The sequence below is a fragment of the Galleria mellonella genome, unplaced genomic scaffold, assembly GCF_026898425.1.
Source record: "Galleria mellonella isolate WM207_F2 unplaced genomic scaffold, CSIRO_AGI_GalMel_v1 utg44, whole genome shotgun sequence".
Lineage (NCBI taxonomy): Eukaryota > Metazoa > Arthropoda > Insecta > Lepidoptera > Pyralidae > Galleria > Galleria mellonella.
In genome coordinates, this window is record NW_026442100.1 from 1,311,822 (window position 1) to 1,328,296 (window position 16,475).

At 31.8% G+C, this 16,475-nt stretch overlaps 1 protein-coding gene across 1 annotated transcript; it reads left to right on the forward strand.

Moving 5' to 3' along the window:
- The first annotated feature begins 767 nt into the window (after positions 1 to 767).
- LOC113518896 (uncharacterized) lies at positions 768 to 10,887 on the forward strand. Its single transcript, XM_052898560.1, has 5 exons — positions 768 to 1,042; positions 6,196 to 6,304; positions 6,902 to 7,048; positions 7,886 to 8,057; positions 10,492 to 10,887. The coding sequence occupies exons 1-5, from the start codon at positions 923 to 925 to the stop codon at positions 10,643 to 10,645; spliced, it is 702 nt and encodes a 233-aa protein (XP_052754520.1). The 5' UTR covers positions 768 to 922; the 3' UTR covers positions 10,646 to 10,887.
- The last annotated feature ends 5,588 nt before the right edge of the window (positions 10,888 to 16,475 follow it).

The window sequence follows — 16,475 nt, forward strand, 5'->3', positions numbered from 1 at the left end:
GGTATGAAACAGTGTTTACTTAGTTATTATTATTACTAGTAGTGTTAGGGTTTTCTTGTTTATTAACTTTCTGTGCCGTTACTATGGCTAATTACCTACTTAAAGCGCATGAATATTTAATAAGTTCTCAAAAACTGAACGATTTATAAAGATCGTTTTATTTTTTGTCTTAACATTCACATAATAATACACATATTTATAAACAACGACAATTTTAGATTGCATGCTTAGATTTCGTAGTTAATGGGGAAATTTAATTACTTATTATTATGTATTAATTTTTCATAAACTTTGGTGGACGCAAAAAAATGTATTTTATAATATGCAAATGATGTCCTTTAACAGGCATATAGCCCTTTGATGGTAAACAGTCACTGTAACCTATGGACACCTCCAACACCAAGAGTGTCACGTACTCATCGCCGACTTTGAAAAAACCTTAATACACCCTTTTTATAAAACCCTATATTGTAATCTCTAGGGAAAAGCCGGCAAGATCATTCTACTCTCTGAAAGTTTGCGGAAAGAAACTCGATAATATTAAAAACTATTGCAAACTTTAAATCGATATCTGTAATAGTTGCTAAGTATCTCTGTGGCAGATACGCGACTAAAGGTTCCTCTATACCAATTAGTACGGGACCCTACAATCCTAAAAGGGTCTGGGTCGACTATGAGTCTTTAAAACTACAGTGAATAATTTTATGAGTCACCTGATAATGGTATGCTGCCAACGTCCCATTACTGATGTCCCATACCGATTGATAACAAACAATTCCCTTTTGTTAGTTCAACATTACGCTTCTTGTAAATATAACGCTTTATGTTTGACTAAATTTATATGACGCGGTAACAATCATTAAATAATAAATAAATGATATTTCGTTAACAACAAATAAATTTGTTTTATCAGTTTGTAAATATGCTTAAATTGGCAAATTGTGTTTTGTTGGTGTTTGTGTTGCAATTAGCATACGGAAGGATTGTAAATAAAAGAAAATGTCCGGAAGTCAGGGCTGTGCCACATTTTGACTTATCCCAGGTTAGTTGTGTCATAATTGTGTGTTAAATTTTAGTAAAGTAGTGAGGCATAATAGAAATTATTTATATAAATTAAAATTAAAATGGGCGATCAATTCATGTTTTTTTTTTATTAATGATAATCCCATCTACATTACTTAGTTTATGCTGGCAGTACACCAGGAAGGGATGATAGATGAGGATAAAGTCAGCCTATTGATGTTACGAATTCATCAAAAATTTACTACGATTATTTCTTGAGGAAACTCGCCAATAGACTGAGGTGGTCATTTCAAATGCATTGTAAGCAGTCAGTGGATGCAAGTGGCCGAGGACCATTCCTTATGGCAGTCTCTGGGGGAAGCCTATGTTCAGCAGTGGACAGATAATGGCTGAAATGATAATGATGATTCCTGAGAGAACCGTGTAGAAGTCACCTTGAAAGGGTATATTGCTAGTGTTGAGACTACTAGACCTTATTATCAAACTATTTAAAGAGTTAAAAATTTAACTATCTGCTATATATTGTAGAAGTAACGAAATTAAATATAAAATTGTGTCAAGCATTATCCTCATAAGAGCGGATAAAGTGGAATCGTTAGGAATGTAGGGTCGTCACCCCACATAAAACCCTTTATACTTTGAAACCATCCCCGGTTCAATGGAGTGAAAAAAAAATGGAAGTCGTGGTTATAACTAGTAGTCGACAAAATAATAAAAATAAATATCAAACCCTTTCTGTGTTAATATGTTAAGAATAATAAATGTAATTTTAAATTGTGTTACAACATAGACAGTTTAATATTTAATGTTGTGTACAGTCTAACATAGAATATGATTTGTGACTTTTGAACTAGTATAAAGTATACTGTATCTTAGAAACCACCTGCCCAGGGTGCCTACGCTATAAAATGTATAATGTATTTAAATGATTTTAACAAGGAAAAGAGTTTCAATTCGATTTTGTTTATTACATTCTATCTTTAATGGAAAGGATTTATTAACGTATTTGTACAATTTTTGTTTTATTAAAACAGTTTTTTTTTTAAAGCAACTTATTTATATGTTTAGACATGTTAATGTCACAAATAATTGGGTACATTAACAATAAACATTGTTTAAATCCTGTTTTTGCATCAGTTATAAACATGCACAACACCCAAATAATATGTTGATAAAAAAATGAGGATTATAATAAAAAATATTTATAACTTTTAAAATCATTGGCTATTCCCCTGATGTCGTTAGGGTTCATGGGCTGCACTTAATATCGGGTTGGAACATGTGCTCGTTTGTTGCTTTTTCACATAAAAAAATAATAGAAATTTAATGTTAATACTTCAAGACAGTATTATATCTTCAAAGTAACTGTACTTTTGTATGTATATTACTAAGTGATTTTGTGTTAATACGATAATCATTTACTTAATCGAAAAATTTATTCCTATGTTAGTCCCGTATTGTATTATACTATGAAATCTTTATTATACTTACTTTATATTGGACACATTATTACTAATATCAAGTTTAAAGTCGAATTTCTCATATGATTTCAAAAATAAAAATGTCAATTAACCTATATTTTCGTGTCTATGTTACTCAATTTTTCTATGTCAATTTTATCAAAGAATAGTTTTACAATTTCAAAAAAGTTAACCACCACAATAAAAAAAACTATTCACTATTATAACCGTTCTTAAATAAACGTAACATAATATTTACGTAATATAGGGTTTATAAATGGATGTATTTTTTTTTTTTATAATTGCACATTTATTTTATTTTATTAACATTAGCGCGTGAATGCGTAGGCGCCGGATGTATAATTGATAACAGCACTGTGCTATTAAAATTGTTTCTACATTAATCAAATTTTATATGTCACATGCACGAGTATATTTTGTTCTAATCATTCTTCACACCATTTGTTATTACTATAGGTTTCTAATTAACTTCAAAAAGTAATAATTTCCTAATTTACGCTTTGTGATTAATTTTCTTTACAAAGACAAATTCTTGAAGTATTTGATTTCTATTATTCTATCAGTTTAATTCATTACTCAACTGGTGTTACTCAGTAATCAAACTGAGTAACATTGTCGAGAAATGTTTAAACAAAACTCGGCCAAACAGAAACTACATTTAGATAAGTACTTACACATAATATATTTGGCATCTTCTGAAGGTCGAGTGAACTATACTAATATATACGTAGGAATATAAATTAGTTAACGGTTAACTTAGAATTAACATAAAGTATTTAAATTCGATGTATTGGGTTGGCTGAACTATGAATTGATCTGTTGTTTTATGTAAATATAGATAATGAGTATTATGTAGATGGGACAAATATAGTATTTATGATTTCGATCCATAGATGTTGATATAAATAGATATAGCAACATGTAATTTTCTATCAATATATGGCCTTAATATTCAATAAAGACTAAATATTTTTTTGCACTGAATTGATACCTTATTAACTATAATTAAATTATGCTTCGGGATTTCTTTAATGCATAAAATTTATGTCTAAAATACTTTAGATTGATAAAAATAAGATTCTTGTAAAGGGTATAGAACTGACATTCTAGTTTTCGCATAAAAAAGAGGTATTTACATTTTTTGTTTCGGTTTGAATGTTTGATATTTTGAATTTACAGGGTACAAATTTAATAAACCTGAATAACTCAGGAATGGCAAGTCTATGGGGGGAATAGAAACATATTATAATTGCTATGTCCATGGTACTGCTCAGTCTACAAACACTTTACCAAAATTTCCATCAGGTTTTTCATCTTGTTTGTCATTCTAAGTTGCAAAGGGAAAAAAAAAAAGAATATTTACATCCTGTATCTATCTTTATGTTTGTATTTTGATCTCAAACAAATTTATCTATAACCTGGAATAACATCTATTCATAGTCTACGAACAATACACATATTATCATTCCTAGATGAACGTATACAAACACAGTCACAAACACTTCACCAAAACAGTCCAACTTTTTTAATCTTATGTGTTTTAACCATACGTAGCTTTACGCGATTCGTCAATGTATGTTTGAATATGATATCAAAATAATAGCATTATAGTTTGTTAAATATTAATAGTATCTAATTAAGACAATAAGTTTTATTATTTCTTTTAGTACTTACTCTACGTACTAGCTTTTATCAGCGACTTCATTCGCGTGAACTATATAATTTTAATGACCAGGATAATAAGAAGCCTATATTCTTCTCCATCCCACACAGTATATGTACACCAAAATTTTATAGTAGTTAAGAAGTTAAGACGGTATAAGCTAACAAATATACATACGAACAAATCTACTTTCATATTTGTAATATTAGTTAACACAAAGAGTTCAAATATAAAAAAAAATCCCAAAGATTAGGCACTTTGTTTTAAAATACCTACAGTAATTTACCGTAACTTTGACGTAGCGATTTTTCGTACTCGACATTTCATCTAGACGTATTATGATCTATGTATATCGCCCATTGTCAAACCATAATATAAAGAAGTCTTTTCTATACACTGTGATACAACAATAAAAATAAAGATACATACTAGTTATCACTTACTTATTAGATTATTCTAACATTATACAATGCAAATTGACCTAGCAGGTGCGGCTACACTTGGCAGTGATGTGTCCGCGTGTTATTTGCATACATTATTCAATAAACTTATTGTTCCGGTACACTCCTTTGAAAGCAAAGATACAAGTTACTGTATCATTTCACTTTCTATTCGCTATATTATCGCTATTAGGCAAGTGGGATGTGCACTTTAATTACCATATTCTTTGTTGTACTAAGAATAGAAAACTGACGTTTCAATTTGATGGAATGTGACTACTGTTGCTTATAATATACGATTAGATACTTGAGCAATGCATCATACATCATAGTAAATCAATTTTTTGACATTTTTCTTCAGATATTCTATATTGGTTTCATTATTAATGAATTCAATAAAACATATTTTGTGCAATTCATACAAAAACGATGTGATACTTGGTTGATAAGAGTACAGATAATATAATAAATAATGTGTAGTGAGGTTTCGTAGTCTATTGCCGACAATTTACTCTTTTAAATAGTACTCTATACGGATCCCAATGAAATCATTTGAAATTTTGATAAAGTAACAGAACTTCAAACTCACTCCTCATCTCTCATAATACCTAATCAGCGTAATAAGGTATATAAGGTTATCATAGATAGAATTTTATATTATTTATAAGGTGCCTAACTACATTAGTATCATCTTTCATTTCGACTTAATTAAGAGAAAAATAGATTGTAAAATAATAATTTAAAATTGACAACTTATTTTTTGTAAGCATTTATTTGATATTATATAGTGAATACTTCAGTACAATTAATTGTAGCTTTTCATGAATTTTAAATAATCGCAATATGTAATTGAAACGCCTTTTATATTTGTGATAGCAATTAAACGTAACATCAACATATGTGTGAAGTGAAAGCAAGGATAATAAAGACTTGCTCTTGAGTTTTATTCTGTCAGAAATAAAATCTCGATAAAAAAAATACAGTAATATCTGATATGACAAAATTAGTATGAGACCAATATGGAGCCAAGCCATATCAATTGCGAAAACACATTGCTACAATATACTAACGATAACGTACAAATACATGCAAAAAAACGTATCGGTGAAATTATTTTTAGTAAATTTCTTTATAAAAATACCTCTGTGATAATAATATTTAGCGTTTTAGAAAATAATAAAAATACGGTTTGTAGTTTTCACTTCAACTGGTTTCTTCATTGCTGCAATTGATTTATTTTATTGCTTTGTTCAAATTGTATAGCAATATCTTCATTTTTAAGATCTGATATTCCTTGGTAATTATCTGCATCTGATAATTTGTATTCACACAAATTTATAATTTATAAAAATCAACTTTTTGAAAAAGAAACCAACGGCTGAGTTATTGTTTGTTCTTTTTAACTGAAATTTTGAATAGATGGTAAATTTACAAAAATGTACTAGTTCAAGAATGTTTCAATATAACTTGAATAAAAAAATATTTCTTTCTTTTTTTCTCTAGAAATTGAAACTAAAATCTTATATCTCAAATAAATTGTCAAAACATTAATGACAAAGATTTTATTTTTCGCCTTTTATATTCCCAGTTGCTGGGAGAGTGGTACGTGGTGGAGTATTATGCGAGTGAAGAAGAAGCTCTCTCGTACAGCTGTATGAGAGCTGTTTTTACAGAAGATGACCATGTACAAGCAGAAGGTTTGCTTTTTCAGTTATTGAAAACTTAACAGAAACAGACAGGCTAAGCTTGCTAAAATATTATAGATGAAAATACAAAGAAGTAATCTAAAATCATTGTCATCCTTTTAAGAGATTTTTCTACCAATGAATCAGAATAATTTTCCCACAAAAAAAAAATATAGATTGAAAACGATAATAAAATATAAAGACCTCTATTCCAGGTAACTTGACAGCTAGAAACACTGCGTATTCTACCAAATCAGGCGTTAACTGTTTACTGAACATAGGCCTCTTTCTCTTGGGGGTATTATCACGCTTGGCAGGCGGGTTAACAACCACAGTTAGGTTTTGATGATGTTTTAAGAGGCACGCTCCTACCCATCCTTTGACAATTAAGTACCCTTAGTTGCCTTTTATGACACCCAAGGGAATGGAAGGAGTAGTCCTTTCTATGCCGGGACTACACGGTGATATTCTGTACTTCCTTTAAACTATTTAACGGATGGAAAATGCATAATCTCTTTATATTGTTATTTTAATATAATACACGTTATGTTCTAGTTCAGAAATCAAGAACTATGTTGTAGTAATCCACCTTTACGTGTTTAATTCTAGATGGTTCGGTGGAATGGACGCCTGGTGTAACCATGAACTTCACTTACCGCTTCGCTGACGATCCGCTGGGCGAAAATTTACTTGGCAACATCACTTGGCGAGTGGACTTGAACGAACCCGCTCACTGGACGCATTCTGAAATCACTTGTAAGAATTTTTTTATATAACTGGAAATACCATTCAACTATAATAGTAACCATCGCCTAAAGGCATCAAATTAATTAAAAAAAGATTAATTAATATACAGTATAATAATGCTCATGTTACCCCTCATACGTTGCTATTCTAAAGACCAAGGAGTTATACCTCCGTAATCTATAATGTACTTTGCAACATTAAAGTCATCTTATGGCGATTTCCGATCTGAAGATCTTGTGATATGAAGAGAAATCTGTGTACATAAGAATGCTGTGTACATTAGTTGAACCCTACACTATACAGCATACAAACTATCCGTTTGACAAGTGAGAAGGGATTGTTAGTAGTACTAGTACCCAGCTATCCCGATATTTACAATATACCCTATCAGACCTACCTTCACGCGATTAATCTTGGTAACCATGGTGGTAACTATAAACTTAATTAATGATGAATTCGTCACACTGGGATAACTGACCTACTTTCATCTTCACTAAATCATCCCTTAATAGTGCTCTGCTAGCGCAAGCGAAGTCTCCATTCCATTTTCATCTCATTAAATAAACTATTTGACAGCAAAATTAAGCACCGTTCGCATTGCACCGTGCCCAGGTGGGATGAGTAAACAAGGGCATAACAAATTCACAGCATGTACACGTTATAACGTCGGTATATACCGACCCGTATTCACACATATAAGGGAAAACGGTGTCTAGTTAGCGTGGGTATGTATGGTATGAGTACCGCGTTATGTGCGATGTCTACTACAGTTACACTCTGGTATGTTCTTTTTTTGAAATTTATAAAAGTTGAATATTGTAATACAGTCATTAATATTACTTCCAGATGATGGTATATATAATACATACGTATTAGATACTGAGTACAAAACTTGGGCGCTTTTATTGCACTGCGCTGAACAGAGGGAAGGCACTAGGTACCTTAGTGCTTTCGTATTATCAAGAAAAACCTCATTACCGAAGAACGTGATGGCTTATTTAAGAGACAAGTTGCCAAGGTTAGTTTAATTGTTATGGTTGTTTCAAAAACTGAGACATTATCCGTGTAATTCGGGCTTAGAATGAATGGCCCATTCTTGTGCCTTCTTTTCAAGTGGATGTCGTAAGACCAGGGCAATTTAATGAGCGAGGGTTGGACAACAGCGTCCTTATTAAAACATCAAAAGCTAAACTGCGGTTGCCAACCCACCTGTCAAGCGTGGCAAATACTGGCAAAATCTCCCTAATGGTAAACTGCTATAAGGAACGGCCCCGTTTCTTATGACAGTCTATGAGGAAGGCTTGTATTCAGCAGTGGAAAGATAACGGCTGATATAATGATGATGATGATGATGGGACTTAATAGATTTTGTCCCACGAAAGCATACATCGATTTCAATTGTGATAAAATATTTGTTTTTATTTAAAAACCATACTTTTTTATACCACTGAGGTGGCAAACAAGCATACAGCCCATCTAACTTGTAATATTTTGGAGGAAACAATAAAGAGTATCTATCTAACCGTACAGTAAGCGGTTAACGCAACCTTCGTGGACAAACTAAATCAATATATAAGTATAAATTATTATTATTACCTATGTCAGTATGTATGTACCACATTAGGAGTACGTTTATAGTTAATCAATAGCAATAATGGCAGAAAGCCAGTACACCCTGTGTATCGATGCCAAATTGCAACGAAAGCTGTTCCCAATAAAAAGTACCTAATTGACTTATATAATATATGTATATAGTCAATATATCAACAAAATAAAAAAGGTATATAATTGACTAGGTATATATATGAATTATTAATTATAATACTTATCGTAGTATTATAATTAATAATTCAAACATTTTATACTTACTCTATACGTAATACCACGCTCAAATGATAGGTAACTATAACCATAGAGTAAAATACTAAAAAGTAACTTACAAATTTACACACAGCATTCTACAGTTAAATGAACTAAGGTAAACACTGACGAAATATCGTCTTTTGCCTGCTAGATATAAAATAATGTCATATTTTTATATAAAATTCAAAGGCAATTAGTCTAATGTGATAAATTCACCCAAAATTGAGCACGATGATTTCCAAAGGCTCCCCTATGCTGCGTAGAGGCTTATCTGGCAGAGTATAAAGTATATTGTTAGCAATGGGGCTGCTAGTACCCATTATTAGTAATCCCTTCCAACCTTCTACGTCAGGGTTATAAAAGTTCAAAAAGTTATTGAAGAGTGAGACTGATAATACTCTATCCGTAGCGTTAAAAGAGAATGTCACGCAAGTACTAAATATAATTCAAAATACATATTTGATAGAAGTTGGTTTGTGAAGTATAAATTTTTTATATATCTTATTATGATATGACTCCAAAAAGCAGCTCGAAAAAAATATTCAAGAGATAAAATCTCACAGTATAAATGCTCTCAGAGATCTTTAAACTTTGTTACGACGTTGACATAATGTAAAACAATTAAGTGTAATAGCTGTCAAGAAAGTCCATACATATTAATGCTCAGTTTGGCGAGTTACATAAAATATTTATGATGTACCTTATTAAGTTTTTGTTTTGTGAGAAACTTCGTTCGGGTTCTTGTTTATACGCTAGCGAATCGCCAGCGACTAAAATCGCCGTCACCTGAACCCTGCATAAATAATATATATATTATGAATTATTTTTAATCATAAAAGTGAAAAACCTACATTATTTCATTTTCTCATTATATTAAATTAAATAAAAGCTAAAATATAGACGAATAAAAATAAATTTAGACAAGAGAAAAATATATAAACATTTTTTTTAAACAAGGATAATTAAACTGTTGTAGAAACAGTAAACTAACTAACTTTTGGCTTCGTTCATAGCGTACTACTTCAATTTCTAGCCTATTTAGTTAATGTAAAGTCAGAGTTACCAGCTAGGATAGTTTGATTGGATATAGTTCTATTTTTAAGCTTGTTAACTCTATCAAGGTGAAGTAAACAGCAAAACTAATAACCGAGCAAATACTGCGCTCTAACTTTTTTGTTTTTTCTATTGCATTTGTGTGTAAACCGCTTTGTGCCAAGCTAGAACGTTAAGCTAGGGAAGGATATGTCGTAATAAAGCTAGCTAGCTAGCTTTAAAAGCCTAGCCTCATTTATTTCTACTTTCAATCATTATTCGGATATTAGATTATGTGCCTTCTGAGAAAGAAGTTGTAAATTTTTGTGATACAAGGTTATCTCTGTAACTACCTGTCTGTCTATTAGTTTTTTACAGCACCACGCAAAAATAAATGCCCAAAATTAGATGTGGTTGTCACAGTTGTATTTCTAAAGGTCTAACTTAAAAATTTATGTGACTATTTTTTATTTTGACACGCCATCTAGAAATAATATATTCCATTGACTTAATACATAAATAGTTATAAATAATTAATTGAATTACACTTTTTACAGATACGACGTGGACATCAATTATGTTTTTCCAATACCACATAAAAACTGTTCCTCGAAGCCGGCAAAAGCTGACTTCTCTCCGATACTCGTGGAGGTGAACAGCAAAATACCCAGGAAGCCTGGAATCACCTACAAAGTTGCATTCGGACATTAGTATTCTTAAGATAATTGTCAAATAAATTAGTTTATGGCTAAACAGATAGCAAACAAGAATGTTTAATAATATCATTTTATAATGTTACGTTAAAATATAATTTTGTACTTTATAAAAGTAATTTATTTAGGTTTTTTATTTCTTTTTTTTTTTCAATAACACCAAGACAATGTATAGTATTTTGTAAAAATAATTAGTAATGATAGATTTTTTTCAATAAATAATAATTATTAAAGTCAGTCTATACTTGTTTCATTTTGAGCTTTCCATTAACCGTGAGTAATTACTAATGACCTTTTCAAGGTCTGTATATACTAATTTAGTATAATAGGTTAAGTGGATTACACTCTATAAAGTTGTACTACTTACCTACTTGGTATAACATTAACTAGTAGTAATATTATGAATCCGAGTATAATTGGCAGAAAAATATAAGTTTCCAAACAGATCAGTAATATTTAGCAGAGACTCTTAATAATAATAAAAAAAAGGCATCGTCTATATAAATCTCTGCTAACTCTATGCTTGACTGAGAGAAAAGGCATTTATTAGTCCGCTATATGTACCATTATTTAATACATATATTTGTGCAATTAAAATTAAATTAATTAATTAAATTTCACGCGTAAGAGTTAAATAAAGTTATACTCATAAGCATTTTTTTAACCAAAAACATACTGAACATATTTATTTCTTAAATTCCAGAAACATAATACACATAGACAAACAGTCTTGAAATTACGATAGACATTGACTTATTAGAATTCCATGTGCGTCCATTTAGGTCTATTACTACAGTTAAGTTCTAATTGCCTCTCAAAGTTCAATACAGTACTGTGTGAAAATGGCAGAATAATCGCTTTTTCTCTTGTAATAACAATGAGATTCTTAGAAGTAAAATAGACGTTATAATCAAAGCGGTAGCAATAGAAAAAATAATTAGAAAACGCTAAACAAACTTTCTTGAGCAAACAAACATGCGGTTCACCTGATAGTAATTGATTGCCGCCATCCATAGACATCCGCAACATCAGAGAAATTGCCTTTTAAGGAGTACGCTATTTTCTTAAAGGTTTCAGAACTATATTGCAAAGTATAAGGAATATTAACAGCTCTATGCAAATTTAGAATCCAAAGGTAGGCACTATCATCATGAAGACCTTCTGCGATATTTTCTCAAGAAGATTTCTCTTTCTGCCAGAAAAGCTATTAAGATTATTTATTAAGTTCAATAAGGGCATTTTTATGCAACTTAGAAAGGTAAGTCAGCCTAAGTGTTGATAAATTGTAACTGTCTTTTATACATAAGTAAAATCATCATAACACATTTTTTTATACTACTTAGAATGGCAAACAAGCTACCTACTAACTAACTAACGGCCTACCTAATGGGAAGTGGTAACCGTCGCCTATAAACATGAGCAGTACCATGGATATAACAGAGTATAATGTTTCGCCCATGATACCCCGCATGCGTTGCCATTCCTGAGGACTCAGATGTTATTCCTCAGTACCCTGTAAATTCATTGCCATATCCCACCCTTCAAACCGAAACACAGCCATGCAAACACAACTGCTTTACATATTTAGAATGATGTTTGATTGATATCCTTACAAAGATATATCATATGTTATTTATATATTTCATGTTTTATTTTTTCTTAGTAGTTTGCACCAAACTATACATTGCAAAATATCTATAACAAACTTACAAATAAGACTGTAAGGTATATAGGCAACTAAAGTTAAGAAGTTGTAATTTGTGTGTTTTATTTTTTATTTTTACACTAGTGAGACATCAATGAATGAAAATTCCAGAAAACTAAATTCAATAACTAAATTTAAAAATAAATTTACCAGAGGGAGACTTTGTACAAAAGTCGTTTGCTTGGGTCCCATTCGTGTTTCTACCGTGAAACAGTTGTATTTGCATGGCTGTGTTTCAGTTTGAAGAGTGGAATATGGTAGTGAATTTACAGGGTATTTACAGAGAAATAACGCCTGAGTCCTCAGGAATGGCAACGCATGGGGGGTATCATGGGCGAAACAGTGTACTCTGTTATGTCCATGGTACTGCTTATGTCAATAGGCGACGGTTACCACTTTCTATCAGGTGAGCCGTCAGCTTGTTTTCCATTGCAAGTAGCATAAAAAGAATGAATAAATACACCAGCCTTACTAATTTACTACTACGACTATACTATATTACCTATTTTGTACTATACTGTTTATATCACTGTTAGCTTTAATTACTTAACTAATCATTACAGGGGGGAAATGGTTTGTTAGCAATAAAGTCTGACAACCCTATTGCTAGCAATATGCCCTATCAGGTCGACCTCCACGTGGCTCCCCCTGGAAACTATCGTAAACATTTCTTGTTGAATTCGTCACGATGGGTTAACTGACCTGCTTCATCATCATCTTTCACTGGTGCCCCACCGGTGTATACCGATAGCGCGGATGGGGTTACTATTTCATTATCACACATAAAGGAAAAAAAAAAACTAATCGTTACAAAATTGGATATACATTTACTATTTGTGCTGGAGATGCACACGAGCTAATTTTTATCTCCATCAATTTAATTATACCGGTCACTCGAAATCGCGGGTAAAGACTAGTATAATATATATATACCATTTTAAATAATACATGAATTCCCTTGTGATACAAAGCAATTTTCTTACTAATACAATCTTCAGCTCATATGGCAGAATGTGAAAACGGATTTCTGCTGGATCATCAATGTTCAACTTTATCGTTGCTATTGTTATAGTCTTGAATTAATTATTGTTTCTTATATCATCGGATCAAATCGCGTTGTTGGACTACTATGACTAAATACAAAAAACAAACAATGGCTGTCAAGCTGATATTCCTAGAAATCCAACGGTTTGTTCAACTACTCTTGATGTAATGAATATAAAAAGTAAATATTGGATGTCTAAATATAGTTTCGTCTTTTTTTTTGCGTTCGGTCTTATCTACGATGCAGCTAATTGAAAATCGGTACGGAAATATATACGTGGGCTTGTGTATTCACGTATTTTATTTAAGGACAGCCAACAATGCAAACACCTTATTTATTTATTAAACTTTAACGCTCTTATATAGTGTAAATGGCGAATTTGACACCATATAGCGTTATCAACCAAACTTATTTATGAATATATTCACCTCCATTCAAAGGTGGCCTGGAAGAGCCATTCAACAATAAGGACACTCATTGTTTTTTCAGTATGATCTTTACTTGTTATTTTTTGTATTTATAATAAATTTAGTACCATAATCTTTTGAAAGAAGCAATAAACAATATCTATCTATCTGTCTCTACAATATAGCTTCAACTACAACATTGCTTCTATAGTTTCGTCATTATCTATACTTATAATAAATCTGTAGAGAGGTCAATTCTGTACATGTATTTCCAAAATAACTATCAGGGGGTGATTAGTGATCGATACTGATGCCAAAAATGCAATCAGTAACATTTTTGTTTGTTTGTCTGTATGTTCGTTATAGAAACAAAAACTACTTGACGGATTTTAACGAAACTTGGTACAATTATTCTTCATACTCCTGGGCAGATTATAGTATACTTTTTATCACGCTACGATCAATAGGAGCAGAGCAGTGAAGGGAAATGTGTCTATTATATCAAAACCACTGAACCGTTAGGAAGGACATAGACTACTTATTTTACGAATAACGACGGAAACGCGGACGAAGTCGCGGAGAACAACTAGTTATGAAATATTATCTTCTACCACCTATTCCAAGGGAATGATCAGTGATACATTCCCTTGTTTCATTTTCCTCTTTTCGACATCACTCCACGTGAATGAGCCCGCAACTGCATCCCTACATTGTATGCCGCCCGCGCTCATGTACAAATAAGTTTCCAAACTCTTATACGAATAATAAGAATATTTTTCCTCTTTGACGTGTTTTTCTCTTTATAAAATATTTAATGAGCCAACCGTAACATTATCTTTTCGGTCGATCGTATTCAGCGACCATATTGTCCCTGTGTTCGCTCAAAATGGGTGTAGTAACATGTGTCATTATAAATTAATATATATACGAATTTACCAGAAGAATGCACCTCTGTCTCATTCGTGTTTTTACCGTGAAGCAGTTGTGTTTGCAATGGCTGTGTTTCGATTTGAAGGGCGGGATATGACAGTGAATTTACAGGATACAAAGGAATTACACCTAAGTTCTCAGGAATGGTAACGCATGAGGGGTATCATGGGCGAAACCGTATACTCTGTTATATCCATGGTACTGCTTATGTCTATAGGCAACTAGCTTGTTTGCTAAGTAGTTGCTAAGCCATTCTAAGATGCATAAAAAAATGTTCTGACTTTGATTCATATGATCGTATTATAAGAATTTGATCTTTTGAGCATTAGATGTTCTGAAACTTATGATATGAAGACAGATTTTGTGATATGGAAAATTTGAGCTCTGTCATTCAAATTTGGTACCTACTAGACGAAAGCAGGCCAATTAACCCTTCGTTATGAATTGAACAAGAATTAGTCACGATGGTTTTCGGAGGGAACTATGTAGAGGTCGATCTGATAGAAAATATGGCAATGGGGCTGTTAGACTCCATTTCTAACAATCCCTTTCCCCCCTTTCAATGTACCTCCTACTATAAACAATGGTTTTACAATTTGTGTTAGGTAAGTATGAAAATTCAATGCCAAAATCGCTTACTAAGAACGATAGGGCACGCGCGATTGTTTCGTGGCATAATTAGTATGCCACAGGGTAATCGTCTGAGCCCAATACAATAAAATATGTACCTATGTAATGTCAAAACATCATACATATGACATTCAGTGTTGACCGTGTCTAACTAGAAACAATGCGGCTTGAATAAAACACTCGTTCATGTAAAATATTCTACAATTTTCAGAAATCATACGAAGGCGAAGTTTTTCAAAGAATATAGGAAAACAGAAAGTCATATCCACACAACTTTGTAGATTGAGTATTTTTTTCGCAATTTTGTATAAAAAAAAAATCTATTTGCATAATCTTTAAGAAAAGTGATATTGACTAGAAAAAAATTAAGTAGTATTTATTTTTAAAGTTTGTAAACTATATAGCGATATGTATATATATATATATATATATATATATATATGAAGATAGCAAAGCAAAAAAATTAATCAGAAAAGGTGAGGGTAAGAAAAGTTAAACACAGAAACGTAATTAAGGTGTTTCTTTTTCGTTCTTCTCTTTGTGATACATGGTAAAATGTACCAAAAGTCGATACTAGTTTTTCAATGGGTTAAAGTGAAGAAAATTGTATCCATTTGGAGAAAAAAAAATTATATTTGAAAATAAAAAATCACATATGGCGACCCCGTATAAAACGGGCTGCAAATATGATTTTATTGTCAAAAATTAAAAAGATCAATCCTGGATATGTCTCATTTTATGTTATATTAAATTTTACCTTTATTTTTACCCCACCCGTTTTAACGGCAAGATACGAGCACCAGTGATAGATGAGGATAAAGTAAGCCAATTGGTCCATCATGACTAATTCAACAAATAAAGCACAGTGTTTTCCAGGGGGAACCGCGTGGAGGTCGACCTAATAGAGTACATTACTAGCGATGGGATGTTAGACCATATTTAGGAATGGCAACACATGGGGGGTATCATGGGCGAAACAGTATACTCTGTTATGTCCATGGTACTGCTCATGTCTATAGGCGACGGTTACCACTTTCCATCAGGTGGGCCGTCAGCTTGTTTGCCATTCTAAGTTGTATAAAAAAATATTACAAACAATCGCTTCCCCTCT